The 25,135-nt window shown below is 36.4% G+C and overlaps 1 protein-coding gene across 1 annotated transcript in view; it reads right to left on the bottom strand.

Annotated features, from left to right (window-relative positions):
* The window catches only part of cacna2d1a (calcium channel, voltage-dependent, alpha 2/delta subunit 1a), a 64,144-nt gene that overhangs the window by 16,895 nt on the left and 22,114 nt on the right, over positions 1–25,135 (bottom strand). Inside the window, 21 exon segments of the mRNA XM_057323997.1 lie at positions 1,999–2,099; positions 2,425–2,485; positions 6,494–6,570; positions 7,333–7,394; positions 7,795–7,866; positions 8,105–8,176; positions 8,578–8,652; positions 9,494–9,568; positions 10,927–10,989; positions 11,154–11,237; positions 11,338–11,387; positions 11,478–11,556; positions 11,894–12,001; positions 12,408–12,566; positions 13,237–13,336; positions 14,773–14,823; positions 14,974–15,046; positions 15,508–15,639; positions 19,823–19,958; positions 20,118–20,153; positions 21,886–21,945. Of these exon segments, the coding sequence (XP_057179980.1) occupies positions 1,999–2,099; positions 2,425–2,485; positions 6,494–6,570; positions 7,333–7,394; positions 7,795–7,866; positions 8,105–8,176; positions 8,578–8,652; positions 9,494–9,568; positions 10,927–10,989; positions 11,154–11,237; positions 11,338–11,387; positions 11,478–11,556; positions 11,894–12,001; positions 12,408–12,566; positions 13,237–13,336; positions 14,773–14,823; positions 14,974–15,046; positions 15,508–15,639; positions 19,823–19,958; positions 20,118–20,153; positions 21,886–21,945 (1,726 nt within the window).

Here is a 25,135-nt window from a genome sequence, read left to right on the forward strand (position 1 = left end):
AGACGCAAACAGAGGAGGGGGCGTTTGGAAAAGTAACACGCAGATTAATTTTCCGAGACGTGGAACACGATTGTATTCTTCGGCTGTATGAAACAGCACTTACTGTTCAAAGGCCTGTGTTTTTTGCGCGCTTCGAATGTTTTATAACATCTCGCTGCAGTTCATTACCGCGAAGCCTTTACGACAAAACACGCACACTTCAGAAAGAGCAGCTGGTGTACAACTTTATTCCGTCCCCCTATGGCACACTCCCCCCTGCACGCTGCATGCTTTTCATTAGGACCTGATTGAGAGCAGCTCGAGGACACAATTCAACCGATCGGCCCGTGTTTGACACCGAGGAAATCATAGACTTACAATACCAGAGAACTCTGTTACAAATAGCCATAAATATACTGGTATGAGTGTTTACAGCGCGATGTTTCGCTGGTCATGCAATTTACGCGAGGAATTACGCAAATAAACATGCCAGCCTCTTTCTCAGAATGGAAACAAACAACAGCCAATTGAATGAACTGAACGATTGTTTGATGGTGAATTAGACTTTAGGACATTGGAAATGTTGACTTTTTTGGCGCATTTATTTTTAAATTCCTGCAGTCTTACCAATGCACCTCTCCCTCTCTCTCTCTCTCTCTCTCTCTCTCTCTCTCTCTCTCTCTCTCTCTCTCAGGACAAATATTCATACATTTGTGTTGCCTCTGTGTCTCCGTGTGTGTGACATGTCCTGTTTTTCCTCTTTCACACAGGGTAATTGGTGCAGAATGGGGGGGGGGGCTCATAGGTATAAAGTATTAGCCAAACCTACACGTTTAACACATGTGCACCGAACCAAGTGATTACCGCACCACCAACTGATCCTGCTGAGATCAAAGTGGCCCGCAGAGAGGAACGTGTGTGTGTTTGGGGAGGGGTTGTGTGTGTGGGGGGGCAAGAGGAGGTGGTTTATACCCTTAACAAGGTCAACAAGAGAACAATAAATTTAATTTGATCAAACCTGAAATACACAAGCCACTCTGTCAGGGTATGAGTACTGCTTTTGATGCAAAGGTGAGCTGTCACATTCTGAAACACACCAGAAGTTGTGAGATGTAAAAATTTCAAGTGGATTGAAGTTTTCATGTATGGAAAGGCTTGGATTTTAGAAAGCAACACAATTTGTAACTTTTTTTTCCTGTTTGTTTTTTGCAACAATGTATCAGTTTATGTAACAATAATTTTTTGTTGGCTATAACAGCATGTATAGAAATCCAGATCCCGAAAGACGTTTATGGTATACAAATTTAATTTAATTTGAGGAAATTCTACTGTTTGTGTATAGTATGTTATGCTCTGCGAGTTTGGTACAAACCTAAAAACTATAAATAAATAAAATATAAATAAATAAATTATGCTTTGAAGTTAAAATATGATTGTTTCTTAAAATAAATAGCCAATGTTTGGTTCAAAACTAAAAACTATAAATAAATAAAAAAATATGCTTTGGGGTTAAAATATGATTCTTTCTTAAAGTAAATAGCCAATGTTTGGTACAAATATCAAAAACTATAAATAAATAAAATAAACATAATATAAATAAATAAATAATGTGTTGAAGTTCTGGAATATGTGGCAAAATAATGTATTAATATTTTAAGAATGTGTTAAAGTACACTGAATTCATCAGAAGAGCACAACATGTCTACTGGACAGCTGCAAACATTTTTCTCTTGTTTTTCCAAACTCAACAAACACACATAGCTAATACTGGTTTAAAATGGCCAAGTCCCTGGGGTTGGTTAATTAAATGTTGAATCTTCAGCGCTACTTGTTTCGATTAAAATTATGACCCCATAAACTGCTCTCTTAAATCTCACGGCAGCCCGGGGGATGAACTCTGAACCCTTTAACTGGTGGTATGAATCCCTGACCTCAAAGCCACCACCATCCGTGTTACAGCTCACTTTTGAATTTGAACCAGCAGGCCTGACTGGCAGAGATGGTAAAAATGATACTTACACAGTGGGTTGTTGGGGGTCTTCCTGTCGATGTATTCGTTGAAATCCTTGAGAAAATCTTTGTTGCTGTTGCTCTGAGGATCGAGGTCGCTGCAGTATTCTCTAATAGACACCAAGAGAGTGTTTGTCAGAATCTTTTGGAAGATACAGAATTCAAATCCAAATTATTTGTTCCGTTAACATTTCCTGAACTGTGGTGCTATTTAAACTTCTTTCATAATTCACTCCTCATGCTTGGTTTTCAATTTCAAATGTACTTATACAATTTTTTGTACATTTTGGTCAATATCAGCTTTCTGTGTTTGGAAAAAGATACGCCCGTAAAATGTTTCAGAAGAACTCCTTTTGTCTTTTCTTGTGTTTTTCTATTAAAGAAAGTCATGTGTGTTTGGAACAACATGAGGTTAAATTTCTTTCAGAATCTGACCTGGGGGCTATGAAAGTATGTCCATATTCTTCAAATTTGTTAACCTACAGAGTTTCCGAGACTGAAAGAAATATAAAAAGATCAGAATTTTGTTACTTTTAAAAGTACATTTTTGACTAATCAGCACATTAATAAAATACAAACTAAAAACTTCTCACTCCAAAATGACCTGACAGTGCAACTCAACTTCACAGAGAGCAGACCGCTACACAACGGCTTGTAAAAATATGTCTCTGAGCATCTGTGTAGTAAAGCGGTTATCCGCTGTGACACCCTGCTGTTCAGACACACGGCCCCTCATACGGGTGGGCCGCAGAGAGAAAGCTTAAAATTAGCTAGGACAGAGCTACTCCCATTGATATGCTATATAAACATATCCGAGATACGTTTACTTTATATATATATATATATATACGGTGGGGTCCAAAAGTCTGAGATTGCTTTAAAAACAATGGGTTTCCAATTTACTGTAAGTTAAACTCATCTAATGTTTTAGGGTTCTAAAATGTAAAAAAATTAAAATGTACAGTAAATAACTAAATCAAATATTTAATGGACTGATATGAAAACAATGGAAGTCTATGAGCTCAATAATCTGAAACAAACCTTTGTATATGTCACACATAGCACATCAGGGTTCATACATGAAGGAAAAGACAAATGGGAAGAAAAACTACTTGCCTTCTTCTGAAGGTCCAAATGCCGTAGAGAGGGAAAAAGGGAGCGATCGACCAACGGAGGAAAGAAATGCAGAGAAACAGGGTAAAACCACGGGGATCAAAGGTGATCAATATTTTTGCACAGGACAAGCCTTGAATAAAAATATTGCATTCTGATCTAAGGGTTTCTGCTCATTGTAAATTGAAAGACAAGCTAAATGGGTCTTACATGTGGCCCAGCGGTCTGTTTGTTTGATTATGGTGTCATCAATGAATTATGTATTCACATGAGCCATAACAGATGACAGGGGAGGGGCAGAACTTCATGTGACAAAAGACAAATGTAATTGTACTTTACGCATTGCATACATAAGCAAATGTGACCCTGGACAACAAACCAGTCTTAAGTCTTATTTTCTAAATATTGAGAAAATCGCCTTTAAGGTTGTCCAAATAAAGTCCTTAGCATAGCACATTGCTTTCAAAAATAACATTTTTATATAATAACTGTAGAAAATGTACAAAATATCTTCATGGAACGTGATCTTTACTTAATATCCTAATGAGTTTTGGCATAAAAAAATTGATAAAATTTGACCCATGCAATGTATTTTTGGCTATTACTAAAAATGTTCCCAGTCTACTTTTGTGGTCCAGGGTCACAAATCATTATGCCATTGTGAGGTTTGTAAATTGCATCTTTAGTTAAGTGTGTTACAACGTAACTTAAATCAAACAATTTTAATTCATCCTTGAAAGGATAGTTCACCCAAAAATGAAAAGGATGTCATCATTTGGTAATCCTGCTGTTGTTTCTAATCCATAGGATTTTAGGTAAAACTAAGGCATTAATGGAGCTTGAAAAATCACCATGAAAGTAACACAACTCGATCACCATATTCCAAAAGTCTCAAATATGAATATGAGGAAATGCAAAATACATCTAATCCATATGAATAAAAGACCTTATCAGTATAAATTGTAGCATTTTATGGCATAGAAGTTGGTTTCCAGGTAACGGAAAGCACAACAGAAAGTAGATTATATTACAGAAAACAGAATGTAGGACATAAATTGTATTGTATATCTAAAATAATGTTACAGTGCTTTTAAAAGCACATTTTTGGAGACCCACTGGTCATCATACACTATAACCTTAATTTATGTTTTATTTTACAGAAATTTGAAAATGTTACATTACAGAAATAAACAGCAAATTTTATTTTTTTACACTGTATGCATTCATTGCATTCTTCAAATAATCTTTTTTTACATCGGACCAACAGGGATGAGTAAATTCAATTCAGTTTTATTTTATTTTAAAGTGGCTTCGCAAAAAAAAAAAACATTTTAGTACAAAATGATTAAAACATAAACTTTGGAAAAAATTCCACAACGTGCCGGTAAAGAAAAAATGCTACAAAATCTCCACGTTAAAGGTGAACCAATCCTTAAAACAATTTGCTTGACCATTTTTACAGACCGTTTAAGAAAGCTATGCATGAAAAACGTATATTTTCGCATGATTGACATTAAACTGAGTGCAAACTGTGTTATCCAATCTCTACGGTGAGATCGGGTATAAAAGGGCCTGCGGGTTTAATGGTGTAAAATATAGTTTGGTGGATGTGCTTTTACAGAGGGAGGCAGAGATCTGGTGGCAGATGTGTGATTAGTACAGACTGCAATTGCGGAACAGTAACGTTAGAAGCCTCAGAATAACACTGTCCTGTTAAACCTAAAAAAAATGACCACACGTACCAAATCCACACCTGGACATGCACACATGGACGCAACGCACACAAAGAAGAGGAACGTTTTGAAGAGCGAGGCCTGTATTTGGTTTAACTGTCCCTTTATGAGGCTTTTAAAGCATCCAGATGATTCAGAGAGCAAGAGGGCGGAGATAAAATCTGTGCTTCAGAGCGCGGGGAGCCGCACTTGTTTTCTCTGCGGTTTCACCTTTTAAGCCTCTAAACATCTCCTGATGCGCATACACTGCTCTATCCTGGCATGGGGTGTAATATACACATTCTGATTGACATGTGACTCTGACCGTGCCTTTGGTGAACATAGTGAAGCTACAACGAGAGAATCATCTAGCTTTATTTAGCTGGAAAACAGCCACACATGCAAAGCAGATGCACAAAGCAGTTAACAATCTGCATTATCATTTACAACAACTGTGATTTAAGCAAGTGTACAGCAGGTGTGAATATTGGAAACAGACTGATAGTGGGTTCTTTAATGTTGGGTTTACCAATTCAAACCGAAACAAAGATGATACAAATTGGAAGTGTGTTAGGGCATATACAGTACAGACATGCACATGAACGCAGACAGAAATACGCGTCAGGCCTTGTAATGGTATTAACGTGAAACCGCAAGAGTAATGTAGTTATGTTGTTGGCCTATTCCAAAAAATCTCAAATTAAATTATGGCTTTCTTTCTTCTGCAGAACACAAAAGAAGATGAAAAATGTTGGCAATAGAAAACTGTCGGACCCCATTGACTTGCATTGATATTGTGTCCATAGTCGCCAATGGGGACAGACGGTTTTTGGTTGCTGACATTCTTCAAAATATCTTCTTTTGTGTTTTGCTGAAGAAAGAAAGTGACAAGAGGGAGAGTAAATGGTGACAAAATTTTCATTTTTAGGTGAACTATTCCTTTGAGAATATTGGCAATAAAACCAGTTCTGATCGATGCCACTAGAGGGATCATAAACTACACACTTTTAAACAAAATGTAGTATTGATTATTAAAAAACATTTTCCGTGATCAATGATAATATTGATTATAACAGGTCAGTCAGACACCACAAGAGCGAGAGAACAGATGGAAAAAATACTTGCCGGAATCTACCGAGGGTCTCCAAGCTACAGACAAACAGGGGAAAGAGGAAAGGGCGAGAGATATGGAGAGAAAAGAGAGAGAGAATGAAAGGGTTATAGGGAGGGAAAGAACATGAGGGATTTCACAATATTTTATTCAACCCCAGAAGCTTTGAATAAGAATATTGTATAGAAACTGTGAAGGTTTTCCTGAGGGGAGGGGCATTCGAGATTTACTTTCCTCTTCAAAAAGCCACATGAGAGGATTAGAGGGTAAACACGGGTGCAGAGGTGCGTCTGGAAGGAAAAAATGGGGTAATGTACACGGGGAGAGGTGCTTTTGCCATTAAAGGGGTCGTCGGCACCATCTGGTGAAAGCTCCTGGAGACAGACCACAACTGAGGAACCTTGCTGTTACATCTCTGGAGGAGGTATGGGTGTCAAAATAGAGATGGGGAATGGACCTGAGGGCGCGGGGTTGAACTTATGGGGCTGCCTGAATAAAAACCAGCAGCTGATGTTCCTCTGAGTTTGATAAAGGTGCGTGAGGGAGCCATGGTTTGGTGGGTACTTACATTTGGCTTGAGTAATGGTGTCTCCTATAGCTGCATTGATATAGTGGAGACTGTACTTGGGTAGAACCAAAGCAAGACTAGAGGGAAGATGAGAGAAATAAGTGAGCTCAAAAAGCATGAAACTCCTTGAAATTCTTAATGATAATGTCCATGCCCCCACAAATTTTGACAAAAGTGCAACTTGTATTGAAGGGAAAGTTCACCCCCAATTAACTCACCCTCTTATCATTTTAAACCTGAATGACTTTCTTTCTTTTGCAGAACACAAAGAAGATATTTTGAAGAATGTTGGAAACAGAAAACCGTTGGTCCTCATTGACTTGCATAGGTTTTGTATCCATACAATAGAAGTGAATGGGGACCGACGGTTTTTGTTTACAGACATTCTTCAAAATATCTTCTTTTGTGTTCTGCAGAAGAAAGAAAGTCATACAGGTTAGAAATGACAAGAGGGTGAGTAAATGATGAGAGAATTTTCATTTTGGGGTGAACTATCCCTTTAAGAGGTGAATGTACTTTCATGTGATTTGGTGGGTTATGGATAACATTTGCAATAGTAGTTTATGGTTTCAACGTAGAGGGATTACTGTGATAGCTTTCCTATTACATCCATTATTTAAAGCATTTATTTAGCAATAACTCCATCACTTTTCTCTTTGTCCTTGTGCTGTGTTGCTTTGATCTGTTGGACTCTATTAACGTGACCCGAAGCAGTGCCCCCTTGTGGCTTTTTAACGAAATCCATATGTTCACCAACTTCTACAACACACTTTATATCATTTAATAATTTATACAGTATATTAAAACAATTGAGAAAGAAACCGTCTGGACTGTTTTACCTGTAGTCTGACTGTTTGACTGGAACCCAAGTGTAAGTTCTTATGCCACTGTCAAAGTAAAGCTGCAATGTGAGGAAAACAAATTACAGGTTCATAAAAAAAAAAAACTTGAAGCAGGCGATGTGAATGACGCAAAACGGGCTGCGAACGTGCGTAAATCGTGTCTTCCGTGCAAGTTGAAAAAATGTATTAAAAAAATTAAACACAAAAGAAGATATTTTGAAGAATGTAGGAAAGCAAACATTTCTGGCGCACTTTTGATCACCATTGTCATTTTTCCTACTAAGTTGGCCAAGAACTGTTTGGTTATAAGCATTCTTCCAAATATCTTTCTCTGTGTTCATCAGATCAAAGAAATGTATACAGATTTGAAACAACTCGAGGGTGAGTAAATGATGACAGAATTTTTATTTTTGGGTAAACTGTCCCTTTAAGACTGACTGCTGTAGCATGTGTGCTTACCTCATCATGAGACTTTATAAGCGTGTGGAACCTGCGGCTTCCCTTCTGACCATCTATCATGTTTTTTCTGATCTACAGACAGACAAGAAATAAGACAGTCCTGTAGTTACTATCTGGTAAAATGAGAGATCCTTGTTATTCACTATTGTAAGCAATAGTAGTACACATTTAGTCACATCCAAACTCAAAAACAGCTGTCTAGTACGTTTATGTAGACCGATATTTAAAAAAAAAGTTGAGATAGGCTACATGTCCTGTTTGTAAATCTTTTTAAATGTCATTTTTAAACTAGAATTTAATTTGTACTCACATCTACTTTCACTTCATCTTCCAGTTCGGCATCCAGAAAGTCCAGCGTCACAGGTTCCTGAGACTTCAGATCCTGATAAAATAACAACAACATTGTACAAGGTTACATAAATCAACACTGGACACAACACGCCATCCTCTCGAGCAAAACTATTTACTCGTGAGTCACTTTTTCCTCTAAATCGTGTTACGATGAGAAAGCGTTTCTTGGTATTCCTACATTCTTCCACATAAAGTGTCAACTACTCTCACAGGTCACTGACTAAAGGTTTACTAATTGCCGTGATTTGTTTTGAATCAATTCTCCCTTTGCCATTTCGTCTGTAAACTAAACGAAACAATTGTGTTTGGATTCCACAAATGATTATTATTACAAAGGACAGTAGACTTACGCGGAGGAGGGTGGCCTGCATTTTATCATCTAACATGAAGGAGAATTGAAAAATACAATGGTGGCAGAAATGACAGCTGTACCTTTGGCTGAAGGTTGGGATGGAGTAACACATAGCCATTGGGGTCGATTGCGAAGTAATATCCGTTTGGGCCAAGCTGTATGGAAGAAGAGACATGAGCGATGGAGATTTTGCCTTTATTCCGCAGTTTTGTGGCATTTAGAATTACACTAATTGTCAAAAGTTTTCGAACACTTGAACAAGATGTTTCATATTATCTTAAATATATTCATCGCAAGATGTATGCTTAAATGTAAGAAATTAGTTTCGTAGACAAAAATATAATTGTGCAAATATAAACTTTTTTCATTGTAAACTATGTCTTTGAAATGGATGTCTTTGACTAAATCATGCAGCCAATAAGAGTTCAGAATTGATGGGAACCACTTTATTATTGTTAAAAAAAGATCTTCGGGTGAAACAACAAGAAGTGGCATGATAAAACGCCGAGAGAACATTTCTGCAAATTCTAGGCAAAAGGTGACTACATTGAAGATGCTAATATATAACAAGTTTTATATTATTGTTTAGATTTTTTTAGTTGAAACATAGACCTCATAGCTGCCTTTATGGCATTCCACAGTTTCGATGAGCTTACTATTTTTCTAAAATGTGGAAAAAATATGAATAAGTGAGTGGGTAAGTGTTCGAAAACTTTTGACTGGTATTAACGCTTGCTTTAGTACTGTACCTTTAAGACTGCTGTATGCAAATACATTCTATGATCTCATTTCTTTCAAAAGAGCTGTAAAATCTTGTTTACCATTATTAATTTCTTGCCATTACAAACAGAAGACAAGAATTGGTAAATACGAGGAACACAACAGCACTGGTAAGGAGGAAGAACACAAGGCAGCTGTTGGTCAGTCTATGCTGTGCAAGTCTGCTGATGTTGCAAACCAAGAGTTGTAAATAAAGCAACACAGATCAACACTTACAGTGAATCGTGGAGTCACTCTCTTGATTTCTCCCAGAGACACGTCTACGGCCATCACCCCCAGAATTAACTGGTTCTGGTTTTACAATAGATAGAGAGGCCAAAGATTAATAACACACTACGACTACATTACATTAGCAGGTACTCAGATATGTTATTATTTGGTTAGATGTCAAATCTGCTAATAAAATGTAAAGAATTGTCAAATTTATCATCCCTTACAAAAATAACTTAAACGTTATTCAGAGACTGACACATATGGTTTGTAAAAGAGTTACATTGAGGTGTCAACAAATTCAGTGAGTTTTTACAAGGAAAGTAGTGGTTTTTATTATAGTATTTTGATATCCTGTACTTAACTCATTTATTAGACCATCACCCAATGGAAGGTTTGTGTCACAACTGCCCTAAACTAACAGTATTTGTTATTACCTTAAGTATTTTATGTTTTTGTAATGGTTAAACCACCAGTATGTGTAAGCCCTTTGGTCACTGTTGTATTCTAACGTCAAATATAATTATTGCTGTTGTTATCCATGAATTTTTGGATTTACTATTTTACTAAAAAGGCAAAAAAACAGCACTTTATTCAGATGTTATTTCCTTGCATCCTTAATAGAAAAATAAGTTCTCATTAATTTCAGTATAAAAACATGAATAAAGACTATTTTGTTGTTTCAATTTGTTATTTGCCCAATAAATATTCCTAAAATATCTGTGTTTTCTCTTTATGACAGATAGTCTTATAAATTTGTAAAGCCCTGTACATAATATAAGTTTTAAGCTAAATTTAGCTCGTTTATCATTTTTACTATATAATATATTATATATTGACATATGTGACCCTGGATCACAAAACCAGTCTTAAGTAGCACTGGAACATTTTTAGTAAAAGACAAAAATACATTGTGTGGGTCAAAATTATCGATTTTTCTTTTATGCCAAAAATCATTAGGATATTAAGTAAAGATCATGTTCCATGATGATATTTTGTAAATTTCCTACCTTAAATATATAAAAACTTTATTTTTGTGAGTGGATGGTCTGCCACAGTGCCCCTGATTAACAACTTCAAAGGCAATTTTCTCAATATTTTGATTTTTTTGTGCTCTCAGATTCCAAAGTTTTAAACGGTTGTATCTCAGCCAGATATTGTCCTATTCTAACAACTCACATATCTATAGAAAGTTTATTTATTCAGCTTTCAGATTATGTAAAAATCTCAATTTCGGAAAATTGACCCATAAGACTGGTTTTGTTGTCCTGGGTCACATATATATATATATATATATATTTATTCACCGTGCATATTCCATGAGAATTTATTGAACATGTTTGTAACCAGCGACATGCTCTACTACAGTAGAATGAGGGGAAAATACATGTTCTATGTGCATTCAATTGACGTTTAACACCACAAAAGTGCAGTAGTACCTTATTCGTGGATTTGGTTTTATTGAACACTGGTAGAGTCCCTGTGATCACAAGCCCCAGCTCCTGCAACACACAGATACAGGAAAATACAGCCCTCTGTTTATCTAAATTAGCCCATCAAAATCTTTAGCTGCAGCAATTTTCAATTTTCAATGACTCAAGCCAGACTCACACATAGGCTTATGAGTCTGACATAACAGCCCAATTTAAAAGAAGAACTGACGTACCAGAGCATCCAAATAAACGTTGGTCCACTGCACAATCTTTTTGCGTGCTTTTACCATTGGTCTGCCAAGCACATCTAGATATTCCTGCATATAAAAGACACTGGTTTACATTCATGCAAAGTTAAATGAAAACTAATTTTGGTTGCGGCATGCTGCAGTGATGCTACTGGACACTATATAGTACCTGGGTGTTGATCCGTATGGCTCCGATGGAGGGGATCTCATAATAATAACCTGTTGGGTATTGTGCAGCATGATCACACATCATGCCAGCACCACAATATGTCCCATTAATACTTCATATTGTTGTTGTGCATTGTTTACCTCTGTTTTCGCAGGCCATCCATTGAATTGGTCCCTTATCGTAGTTATGCTGGCCTACAGAAAAGGTGAATATTCGAACCTGACAGAAGTCAAACAAAATAGACATGAGCACAGGCACGATTTAGGCAGCTTTTCTTTTGCCATTTATTGTTTAGGCCAGTGGGATTTCTATTCATTGTTCTGCATTTAAAAACTTGAAGCACAAGGTGCCAAAATGGTTTCTGAAAACACCTGAATCATGCAGGTGGTGTGTTTAATACTTTTAATAAAGTGAAAAAGTGTTCAATAAACAATTAATAGAATGCAAATGAAATCAATAACTAGGCGACTATGAACTTATACTATATTTTATTAGTACAATTAAAGCATTAAAACAAATGGTGTGCACATGTGTGTGTCTGCGTGCAGACCGTCACCTTATTTTTATCGTTGTTAAACTCTTTAAAGATGTCTGCTGCTCTGTCTTCTCCTCCATCGGTAAACAGCATGATAATCTTGTTGCAGTGTAACTTTGAAATGTTTAACTAGTTAAAGAAATAATATAAAAAGGAGTTACGTTTCATTTTAAATCAGACACTAACATACACTTCTGCTGTTATAAGAAAATATACAATGCTCTTCTGCCACAAGATGGCAGAATACACTACATACATTGGGCTCAGAACAGAAAGCAAGGTTTCATGTGAGTTTTATTTTGAATGTTTGCTGTAAAAGGATATTTATTTATATCCGTTATATTTTTTATAACATTCGTGTTTGTTTTTAATGAAATTAAACCTAAATACATTTACAGAGATGTAGATATATGTATCTAGCTGAACTGCTAAATTCCTTATCTGACTGAAAACAAACAAGGCATAGGTAAATACTTTAATGCTTTTGTGCTGTAAAAATCAAATTATTATATATAGTGCGTTATTGTATTCTTACTGAGTAGAGCTGAGAGAAAGCCTCTTTTAAGCCAACTTTGTAGTCGGTGGTGCCATTTGCTGCTATCTTATGTACAGCCTCCCTTAGAATCTTCTTATTGCGGACGTTCGCTTGAACCAGGCTGTCAAAGCAGGCGATTGACTTGGCAGTACTATTAAACTGAAACCATACATTAGCATTGTGGTTAATAGGTTCTCGGTAAAAATGCATAAACAAATTCGTCACACACGCACACACAAAGAAAGTACATTATGAAATCAGTTTCACTATTTTGACTAAATTCCTCTAAAAGTCCCATGGCTCAGTCCCAGCAATATACTTAGAGCCCTGTTGCTTATTTCATTACTGTCAAGCTACCGTCACACAACCGCCGTCAAAAAACGAATTACAACCAGGCCATTAAGGGAATTAAGGAAGAAAGTTAATTGAAATACATATGCATACAGAAATCAAACTTATTTACTCTAAACCCTGCTGCTGAGATTGCGTTATTTATTTCTGTCAATAGTCTTAAAAACAAAATGAAATGCACCATTGTATTTCATAAATGATTTGGGAGCAGGGGATGATGGAAAACAGCAATAATTCTTAGTCCTGCCATTTCAGAGGTGCCTTACTGAAGCAGAGCATGAATGTAACCAAATGACGTTTGGAGTCTTAGGAAAGCCACTTTCTTCCAAATTTTCTTCCAAAACCCTCATTTTTGGAGACTATTCTGGAAGAGCTACAGTTTATCATCTCTATAACAATAGCGTTATTTTCTCCAACACACACGTATACATTAGCAGAAAAGGATGCATAATTGATACGCAATTTGGTTTAAACTCACAGAGACAATGTTGACGTAATCATCGTCGGACAGTGTTTCCAGCATCTCACTAACAGAAGTACGAATGAGCTTTAACGTCAGTCCAGACACACTTCCACTTCTGCAAAAAAGTAATATATAGTCATAACATGCTTATTGCATGTTTATAACATAAACATGCATATGTGAATAAGGTTTAGTGTAGAAACTATAGTTGTAGTTCTAGATCTTTACTGTGTAGTTATTAAACAAAACTACACTGATACGCTAAGCTACACTAATGAGCTAAACGCCCAGACAAAAGCATTATCATTACGGCCGCGCAATATCAGAAAAACTCTTCAAGGCTTTAAAACTGAACACAATAAAACGAATTACTCACGTAATGAATAAATCAGTACAGTGTATAAATAAAGTAAAATAAAAACATAATTAAATGAATATGCATTTACTCGTGATATATTAAATTAATAATTTATTTATGTACATTGAGATGAATTCTGTATGATATGGTGCCATATCTGATACTTTGTTGAAAGGACCGATAAAATAAGCTTTATGCCAAGAATGACTATAATGTTGCATCATGTTTTTTGAACGCAAAATATTATTTTAGAAAAATTATATGGGATGACAATATTTTGCGTCTTAGGTGCACTAAGGAAGAAGCACGGTGTTAATTGTGTTTTTAATATCTGCTTGAAAAAAATCCAACGTTAATATTCATGAACTGCTTCATTTGAAAAATGATTCAGATACCCAACAGCCTGCTAAAGATTTCCAAACTTCTTCAAGAGAAAAAAAGCCAAAAATTGATTTTTCATTTTCGTTGCTTTTATCTCTCTTTGACTTAGTGCCACACTGTGTCAGTCTTTAATCAGCATCTGTCTCCATCTCTCTCTCTCTAATGCTAATAAATGTGTCTAATATAAAAGTAACATGAGGTCTTTAAGTGGAGACTCTGGAATTTGTCGCACACACTGTAAAAACCCCTGTAATTTTTCATGTACTGTATATTTTCACTGTCAAATTACAGGAAATACTGCAAATTTACTAGAAAAACGGGGAAAACACGTAATTTTACACAATTTTATTTATCTTTATAGAATATTTCTGCCGCCCCAGCTGCCGGTAAAATTTCAGTTTTTCTAACTGCATTTTTACAGTTTATTTTTGAAATACGGTCAAAAACCGTCAAATTACAGGAAAACAGCAAATTTACAAGAAAACCATTGGGGGAAACAATGTAATTTTACAGGACAAAATGTTAATTTATGGAATATTACTGGCGCCCCAGCTGCCAGAAAATGTCTTTTTTTTATTGTTAATATATGAAAAACATCAGAAATATATACAAATATAAAATAATAAATAAATATTGAATATTTATTCAAATTTATATAAAAAAAATTATCTTATGAATATTTTTGGCCAAGTATGTATTATATAGAATTTAATTTACTTTTAAAACAATAAACTTAATAGCTACATAATATGCGTGTAATGTATGTATGAGCCCAAACAAAAAAGTCAAACTGAAAATCTCAATAAACTCACACATCAACCAGGATCAGCATGTTCTTGGGTGAAGCTGCACCCTGGATATACCTGCAGACACACACATGGCACAAACAGCATAAAGTCATAATCTCAAACACAATGAACAACCCGTCACCTAAAACAACAAGTTTAAAGAGTTTGAGGACAGGTTGTGCTCCTTCTCTCCCACAGACAGACATACAGTACTTGTTCACTCACCAGGGTCTCCTGCGTACATCATACAGGTCAATCTTCTTATTTGTGTTATTTTGTGTGTCATCCCAAGGAGAAGCTAGGGGAGATCGAAATATAGGATACCGAATTTAATAAGAATATGACTATATGATTTCCCTATTTATTAATAAATAAAATCATTTCAAGTAACAGTTCTTAAATTGTTTATGGTTTATGGAGCACAATACGGGATTTGTGGGTGCTGTATAATGAGTTGACTATGCGTTTGTATTTTGTTGTGTGACTTTAAATGCTTTGTGCTGAGAGCAACATGAAGCTGATGATACAGCTGACAGCTCATTGCAATGACTCAGTGTTTATAATGTGCACGTATGTGTTTGTTAATACCCTGACTGAATAAGCACAGTCAACCGAAACTAAACATTTAAAAATATCATTAGGGAACATGGCTTGAAAGGTTATCTTATATTTATAATTTAAGTGGACTTTGGCCAAATCGTGATGTTGTGGTGATTAACGATCTGTAATATGTAGTTCCCGATTATTCCAATGTTTTACCCGGGAAGTATCGGGCCAGGCCCGTTGCACTGCCAAAGACCTGCCACAGGAGTAAAGGGTCATCTTCTTTGTTTTTCCTGAAGACGTCATCCAGACCCGCCGTCCAGTTCAGCTCATTAAGGATTATAGCGGCTGTCAAAAAACATATACACAAAGTCAGAATGAGATCTCAGATAGTCTGTCTTTTCCACATGGACAGTATTTGGGCAAAAGCATCTTGTGGTGATTATATCTCACTTATATGAAGCATCTTATGAGATTTAAAACTTTAGAGTTCTCAGAAAGCCCGAAGCATTGAAACATCATTGCTGTTCCACATCACACACTGACTATTAAAACTGCACATTTTAACATGCAACGTTAGACCAAAGAGATAAAACCCGCAAAGAAGTTTGAAGGGGAAATGACAAAGTGAGCAAAAGAACTAGCTAATGCAGCTTTAATGGAATTAGAGGGGGAATGGGAGCGTTTACCAGAAAGTCTGAATCTGACGCTATCTGATCTATGTGAGAGCGATGCTCGAATATTCCTATGTAAACATCACAACAGTGAAGAATAATTTAGTGATGCTTTATTTTACAGTGTTCTTTACAGACACCTATTACATGTATTTACCATAGTAATATTACAAAATGATGCATAATTAAATATATATTGTAACTGCACTTCAACAAAACCACCTCAAAATAAATAAGTCCAATAAGCCTGCCTTGTTGGTAAAAACTATTTGCACTAACTCCACCCACCAGTATCTGATTGGAATAGAGAAAGTGTGAGAACGATGTGTGGCGTAAGGTGTAAAGTGTGTGTAGCTTTGATGTTGAAGACCCGGGTTCAAATCCACCTTTTGCCAAAATCGCTCTTTTACCTTTTTCCATCACATATCAGATCATGAAGGCATCTGTTTTCAATCAAATTAATTTAAAACTTCAAAGTTGTTCTGATTCTGATTCTGATTCTGATTCTGATTCTGAAATTAAGCTAGTGGAATTAGCATTTCGCTAAGAAATGCTGCTATATTGACTTAGTGTAAACAGAACCTCCTGCTATTTAAACTTAGTGTAACTAGCATCTGACGCTTTTTTCACTTAGTGTAAGTAGTATCTATTGCGCTTTACACTTGGTAAAAATAGCCGCTGCCAAAATAAAATAACCAAAAATGTGTCAAGTATCACGATTGCTACTGCTCATAAGTTTGGGGTTAACTTAATGAGTATCCCATCATAAGCAGTTTGTCAATGACGTGATACCTCAAGTCTATTAGTCCCTGGCACAAACACTTGCCTCTTTAATTCATTTAAAATCAGATTCTCTCCTTTCTTGGATCCTTTCAATTCACTTCACTCCAATTCACTTTAATTTAGTTCAGAATGGCCTACAGTCATTAATATAAGTTATGCCATGTTTCAAAAGCTTAAGTTAAAGGGATAGTGCACCAAAAAAATAGAAATGATGAAATTCTGTAATTCTGTATTCACCCTCATGTCGTTGAAAACCTGTGCTGTATATGACTCTTAATTCTACACCAAAGATATTGAGAAATGTCTCTATTGTGTCCATACAATAGAAGTTAATGGAGTCTAATGTTGATTGGTTACGAATGTTCTTCAAAATATCTTTTTTTTGTGATTTGCAGAAGAAAGAAAGTCGTAATGATCTGAAATGACATGAGGGTGAGAAATTTTCATTTTTAACCAAAACATGAGGAGATTTACCCCTATACACACAACACACATCTCCTCTATCAACATAAATTATTTAATGAAAATTCTATCATCTGTTTACCTTCTCCTAGACAATATTAAATGAAACACTGACTTTTGCATCTATATAAAACCAGCTCATGGGGGCATTATAATTTACTGTTCCTTAAAGGAAGTGCATTAGTGAATGAGAGTGTAAGGGAGGAGATGACAACAAGCAACAGTGTGTGTGTGTGTGTGTGTGTGTGTGTTTATGTGTGTGTGTGTGCGTGCGTGCGTGCGTGCGTGTGTGTGCGCGTGTAGGTGTGTGTGTGTGTGGGGGTGAGAGTGATTTCAGGGGTTTCACACCCCTTCCTGTTGTTCATCCATCAGACTGCCAAACTACGAGGTTAGGCATTAGGCACACATCCTTATTAACAAACACACACATTTGTTTCACTAAATTAGTGAGGACATCTTATAGACAGCCAATGTTCTCATACCAGGCTAATGATGTTTTCTGTCCCCTAACCTCACATAAACTTGTTGACGTTATTAGATTGAAAGAAAAAAACACGATTTGGCCGATTTATGAGGTTATTTACCAGAAAGGGCCACTGTCCTCACAGGTTGTTTGTTGTGAACACATTTACAAAAATTGGTACACACAGTACACACACACAGCCCAAAGCTTATTTAACCCTTTCTATAAAAAGTAAGAAATGTCAGTTATCACATCTCATTACTGTCAAATGTCATCATGAATAATTAAAAAAATGCTCTCCGTCCACACCGAAATGTACTGTAATGTACTTTTGAAGAATGTTGTTAACCGGCACCCATTGCTTTTTTTGGTTCATACAATAGAAGTGAATGGATGCAGGGGCTGTTCGGTTACCAACTTTCTTCCACATATCTTCTTTTATGTTCTGCGGTTGAAAGAAAGTCATACAGGTTTGACATGAGGGTGAGTAAATTATAGACACTTTTTTATTTTGGGGTGAACTTTCACTTTAAGAGCTTGTTCTATCTGTGAGCTTTTCATGACAGTCTGTTCATTACAGAACAAAATTCACGGCTCAATTTTCTAAAGAACATGAGAGAGAGAGAGACAAAAAAGAGGCTGTGGAATGACAGATTTCTTGACTACAGCCAAACTTTTAGCGGTTTAAATGAATCACGCCAATTATTCAACAGAATATGGGAGAAAAAACAATCTGAGCACCATGAGCACCATGAGCACCGCCAGAAGGAGCAGTGTTACAGCCACACGCGTATGCGTAATCATGCTTGATCTGTATCTCACACACATGGTCAGAGTGTTTCTACGTCCATCTTGAGATTGAGTTGACAGCTGACACGCTGGGTTGAGGCAAAAGCACAGATTCATGTCTTAATAAGAGACACGCAGCGACAGCCCAAAGCTTCTGATAATACAAACACACATGCACATACATAATGTTTAACTAGGCGCTGGAATCAGCAAAGACTTATGTATGGATATCTAGGTCATATACGATGCCATAGAAGAACGTTTTTTGTCTAAATGGTTCCATAAAGAACCTTGAACATCAGAACAACCTTTCTGTTTCACAAAATGTTCTTTGTGGTGAGAAAAGGTTCTTCAAATTATAAACAAATAAGAAAGAGAAGATACTATAAAGAACCTTTGAATGAATGGTTCTTTGTGATACCAAAAATGGTTCTTCTATGGCATCGCTGTGAACCTTTTTAGCCCCTTTATTTTTAAGAAATATACTGTAAATATTTAGGGAAATGTTACTTAAAATTGATACATTTTGAATTTTTGTTCCCTAATTTACATTTATATGCATTTGATTTTGGTAATTTGCACAAAGACCCACATCGATAAGCTATTTACAATAAACGCTGCAATATTTCATGAAAAAATAGGATTTGATATTTTAAATTTTCACTGGGACTTTAAAAATACACAAAAAAAGAAAAAATGCATAAAACATTTATCTGAGATTAAAACGGCAATCTACTACACACAAATATTATATACAAAATGTTTTGAAATTATAGCGCAGCGTGATGAAAGCATCTCTCTCATCTTCCATCTCCCTCTCTTCCAGTCTGTACAAAAACCCTCGCTTACATTTGTTTGTCCTCGCACCTTTTCACTTCATCTCTGCCGTCTCAATGTCTCCTGACACATTCTCATCTCACCTCACCATCCCGCATTTATATCCAGCGTATGGTCCTTCACCTCTTTGAAATCCTTCTTATTCCTGAATTGAGGGCTCTGCATTCTGTCCTTTTGAAAGACCCGCAGGCCGCGAGGCTTTGTTAAAGGAATACATTCCTAAAAGATCACAGGCATCTCATCTGAGTTCACGTTCGTGTATGTTGCGTGTTTCGTGCAACTCTTCCAACCAGAGCCGGACACAAGGGGCTATAGATACTGTATGTTCTGTGTATATACAGATGCGACATCACACAAACAAAGTTTGATGCAAACAGCTTTGGGAACGTTCATTCTGATAGATCACACTCATTGAATGTAGTACATACTGTACTTTAACAGCATTTGATTTCAGGTGATTTCTTTTTAGTAGTTTGTTTAGTAGTAGTTAGTTGTAGTATGTAGTTTGTCATCATATACTTACAACCATTGTAGATGTCAGTGGGGATGTGCACTGCTGACGTGTTGTATGAAACTCGCCGCTTGAAATCAGGATCTTCTTTGAATTGCGATGTGGTCTGGTTCTGGGAGAGGTGTGTTTCTGGGTCATTAATGTCAAACTGAGGACATGAAAATATGCACACAAAAAAACAGCAAAAAACAGCCTCTATTTAGGTTAGATGGCTGTATCTACTTTACCTATAAACTGAAAAAAATCCGGAGAACGTGTGAATAAGTAAATACATGCATTTTAGTAATGAACGATGAAATTGGCCTACCTTGTCTTTGGCATTATAGTAAAAGACTTCATTCTCCTGTTAACAAAATTTTGGAAAAGAGCTCAGTGAGTTTGTTTTTATGTTGTATTTTTCAATTTGCAGTGTTTTATTTGGAGAACTCGGGCCCACATGGAATATGCAACCACAAAACTTGAAGTTCAGTACATTCCCCACATTTACGTTTAACAAGTATTTAGCAAAATAATGTTATGATTTTTTTATATTGTACCCTGTTCAAATATTTAAATAAGGGTAAAATTCCACAGATTGCCATCCAAAATCAGCCAACAAAATGTGGACCTATACAGTTCCATGTGAGCCATATGTAAAGATATCAAAACATCAAATCAGATTTTTGTGTATTATGTTTATGTATTTTGTAGGACTGCATGTTAGTGCACGTGTTCATATTATAAATAGCTGTATAAATGTAGTTATGTAGTATCTACAATTATATTGTGTTTTACACAAATGTTCTTTAATTTACCTATAACAGTATTAATGACTATATTGTTACACAAGCAGAGGTAACTCACAAAGAGACAAAAGAGATTTTGATGAATTTTTGAACTCAGCACTGATGTAAAATATTACTTTAGGGTGTGTGTATATCTCCTGGGGTTGTTCCCCTCACAGTGTGAGGGCGCTGTCAGGACCGGCAATAGTGGGGCGCTAACATGCAAGTTCTCTATCTGACTTACGGTTGCCTTGGAGACACAGGAGTGGATCATCACCGACTGGTGCCACTTGTCCTGTTAAGTTACTAATCAAGTGTTTTTAGACTGTAGTACACTAATCGCTGAGACACGGATTCACAAGTCACCCCTACATGGAATTAAGCCTGTGACCTTGAGATTGGGCGTTGAACATAATGTCACCAGCATTCTATCAATAACTAAATAAAACAACTGTCATGTGTGCATTTATGAATGCAATGCTATCATTATAGTTTTTGTGCCTGAAACTATATGTCTACTTTTTCAGATCCACGTTTACTTAGCTTTCAAAATGACTTTCGTTAGACTTCTATTGCTTGCTTTCAGTAGATTTAATGTCAGATTATGTTGGACTGCAATTTAGTTTAATGCATCTCAGTGATTTAGATGCAGGTTTTATGCTCTAAAACAACACGCTAGCTATTTACTTGATTCGTCCCACAGTCTGATCCCATTTTTAAAAGCAAATATGACTGGGGAACAAATTTGGATAGTTTATTCAGACATCACTTCAGACTGGTAAATCCATAAAAGACACACAGATATCACACATCTGTTTATATGCAAATTAGAATTGATATTTCAGTTCATAAGAAATGAATGTGCTCATGGTCTGAGAGATCAGGATTGTCTTGCATCTACAATAGAACAGACATTGCAATTGTGTGTGTGTGTGTGTGTGTGTGTGCGTGCGTGCGTGCGTGTGTGCGTGTGTGTGTGTGCGTGTGTCTGGTCTATTATCATACACTGATAGTTAATGAATAACAAATTAAAAAGAATGCTTAAGTAAAAAGTGAGAATTTTTTTAAAGGGGTCATATGACAAAATTTCATGTTTTGCTTTTGATTTAGTGTGTTATATATCCGTTCGTGCATGTATGAGACCTCCAAAGTCTTTTAAGTTTTGCACTTAAAAGTATAAACACACCGTATTACACCAGAAACACAAGTTTTAATCATGTCACATGTCCCCTTTAAGATTCGGTAGCTTCATTTCTTTGGCATGTGTGTCTGCTTTTGTGTGTTTACAAAAATGTATGTGTGAGGAGTTACGTCAATATCATCCTTCCATTGGTGATCCATTTCGAGGGCCTCAGCAGCACTGGCCAGTTCCTAAACACAAGGAATAAGAATGTTACAGTACACATGCACACAAACGTATATTTCACATAAACAGACGTCAGATCAAATCTCTGCACTTTTGGATAACTAAACTAAGACACTTTACAATCAAATAAAAACTCTTATCGTAGCACAACTGCAATATAAACGTCAAAACAGAAGAAAGTCTTACAAATCTGAGTTTAGATAAGATTTGCTTTTTATATCAAATCAAACGAAATTAAAAATAAAATAGACATATTTTTCTCGGAATGACCATCATTCAGCCTATACTCTTATCTTCTATGAGAAAAACCCTCCTTGACAGTACGCTAAATTTAGACACCAGTGTAACCCGGGACTCCTCAACTGATTAGGTTAATAACAGCATAATGGCACTATCTTTAAATCTGACCCGCACTGGAAACTAACTGTACGCCTAATTTCCCGTGGGAACTTTCACGTCTCACTGCCAACTTTTTTCTTTTTTTTCCCCCTTTTTTACTGCCCTCAAAATGAGATGTGAAGAGTAGGGTTTGGGGGTGTCAAATTAATCTAGATAACCAGGAGACCAAAAGCAAATTAAGAAAAACTAATTTGATGCCTGGCAACACATCATACTCTATGAGATGAGACTTCGAAAAAAGCATAAAGCGTGATTAGTTTGTCATTTCGCTGCTGTTTGTAATGAAGTCTGAAATGGTTTTGCCCAGAACTGTCATTGTAAATGATTTAAAGATATTGTGAGAGGATATTATGCTGCCTTTAAGTCCTCCTGAGAAGTTCATACATACGAGTTTGGTTGCATAATTACAATATGATGTTTTCAAAAGATTTGGGGAATGGAGACATTGGGGAAGAAAGCTTTTCCTAAGATTAAAAGATTCCTATTAGATGTGAATTGTGCTTAGATGTAGTTATGCATTCTAGGATTTTTGTGCTGCCATATTGGAAAATGCAGTTATGTCACATAAGCCTCCAAAACTAGCTAAATGGGAAGAATTTTGTGGTGAACTTGACTTTATTATTTTTAAACCGGCATGCCCCCAACATAGTCTTAGTTCAAAGTATATACGAGTGATAATTATAATCTTGACATGGACTGATCTCATCATTCTGCCATAACTTGAAGACATTAAAACTCTTCTTAGTATTACATCAGCATGATATCTCTCTCCTCTCCCATATCAGAAAAACTTAATTAACGCTATTAAAACCAATTAAAGCCAAAATAAACACTCATTGCATAAATCTGAGAGTCTCTGGATGGCTTTGTACATTGTAGGGACACAATATAGTACAGTATATATTTGTCCTTTTGCATAGTAATCAAGATGGCTAGGTTTTTCATAGTTGCTATGAGACCAAAGTATCCCCATTACAAGAAGCCTGAAATATCCGCTCACTCCTTCAGGGGTAATGAACGTAGTAACGCTTAGCTAGATGATGAAACCCCTCTCCCACTTCAGACATCCCATAATAACCCACTGACCCCAGGGTCTAAGCACTCAGCCAAACACTCTGATGAGCTGTTGCCATAACAACCCGAGTGATGTGGTCTCATTAGAAAGATCAGGGGTGTGTGTTTGTCTTACACACACTTAGGGCTAAGGACAAATATAAAGTATAAATATGGGCTGAAATTGCTTGGTCCCTCACTATTTGATTCAGAATCGATTCTAATGGGTCATGATTCGATTCAGAATCGATTCTTCACCTACTAATAAGCATATATATGTGACGTCATCTAGTCGCATTTGCAGTTACTTCCGAGTTACTTTACGAGTTACTAAGAATCAAATTTTCCCCAACCATTGGTTCTTTCAACCCATGTTGGGTCAAATATGGACATTTTCTAGATTAATTTAACCCAACCCAACAGTTGGCTTCGTCCCTTCTTGACCTAACTATGGGTTAAAAATAGTGCATTATCATTTTGACAGTAATTACAATACTTGCAAAAAATCTACTGTAACAAAGTTCAATGTAGGGAAGGAAGGAGGCGGGAACCGGCGAACATTTAAACACTAAACTTTAATCAAAAATAAACAAACAATAACACGGAAGTAAAAGGCCGGCAGCCACCTCACGGTCGACTGCCGGCCACACAAACATAAATAAAACTTAACATTTCCGGGCCCGGTCCTCTCTCCTCGGCAGTCCCGTCGCTCGTCCTCTTATGCTCCCTAGCTCCCCGTGAGGCATGCGGGACCGGTGCGCGTACAGCTGACACTCATTATCACTCACGCCACCGGCCCCGCCTTCCTGCCCCACAGCTCTCGTCCCGCCTTCCTCGCTACATCTACACTTTAACATTTAACTCCAACATCCAGTAAGAAAAACTATCCAAATACCTCAAATATGCAAAAAAAAAAATTTGTTAATAATTTTTGTTAATAATTATTGAATTGTATTATAAAAAATATATAATATAACACCACTTAGCAGCAACACACATACTGACATTATGCTTTCTGTAGCTAATCTGTTGCTCTTGTACATCTACACTTTAATTTCTAGATTCTTAGAGAACAAGATGTATACAAAAATAATCACACACATCTTCAGACAGAAGTAGAAACTGGGGATTAGTCCTGCTAAACTAATTAAATGTCTAATTCTAGCAATAGTTAAATAATAAATGCAAACTACTTAAAAAAAAAAAAACTCCATTCAAAACATCCAGCCCATTCACCGTCTGTGTATTATAAAGAGGCTTGCCTGTTTCTGCATGAAAAGGAGAGCGAGAACAGCTCTCGTATTCCCCATTAAAACTGGCACATTTTGGTGGGCATTGACAATATCTCAGAACATCAGCCATTTAGCCTTTGAATCCTGCCACATGGAGGAAGTGGTGTGAAACGTTGCAGGGTGGATCTGTCATCTCACCCTGCTGTTGCAAACATGTGTCATTCAGCCAAGTTAGTTTAGGGGGATCTGAACTGTCTGTGTTGTCTTATTTTTGTTTATTACTTTCTGGTTTCAACAGCTGTTGGCTAGAATATGAGTAGTAATTACTGTAAATTCAACAAAGCATGAACGGCACATCATGCAACAAATTTACATCGTGTGAGTTTGAATCTTCATGTTACTTTCTCTAAACCAGAACAAAGAAGCCTCTGATTCCTATTAATCTTATTCATCCTGGCAAAGGCTGATGGGAAATGGAGCCATGTTGGATTGATACAGAGGAAACTGCAAT

The sequence above is a fragment of the Triplophysa rosa genome, linkage group LG24 (genome assembly GCF_024868665.1).
Source record: "Triplophysa rosa linkage group LG24, Trosa_1v2, whole genome shotgun sequence".
Lineage (NCBI taxonomy): Eukaryota > Metazoa > Chordata > Actinopteri > Cypriniformes > Nemacheilidae > Triplophysa > Triplophysa rosa.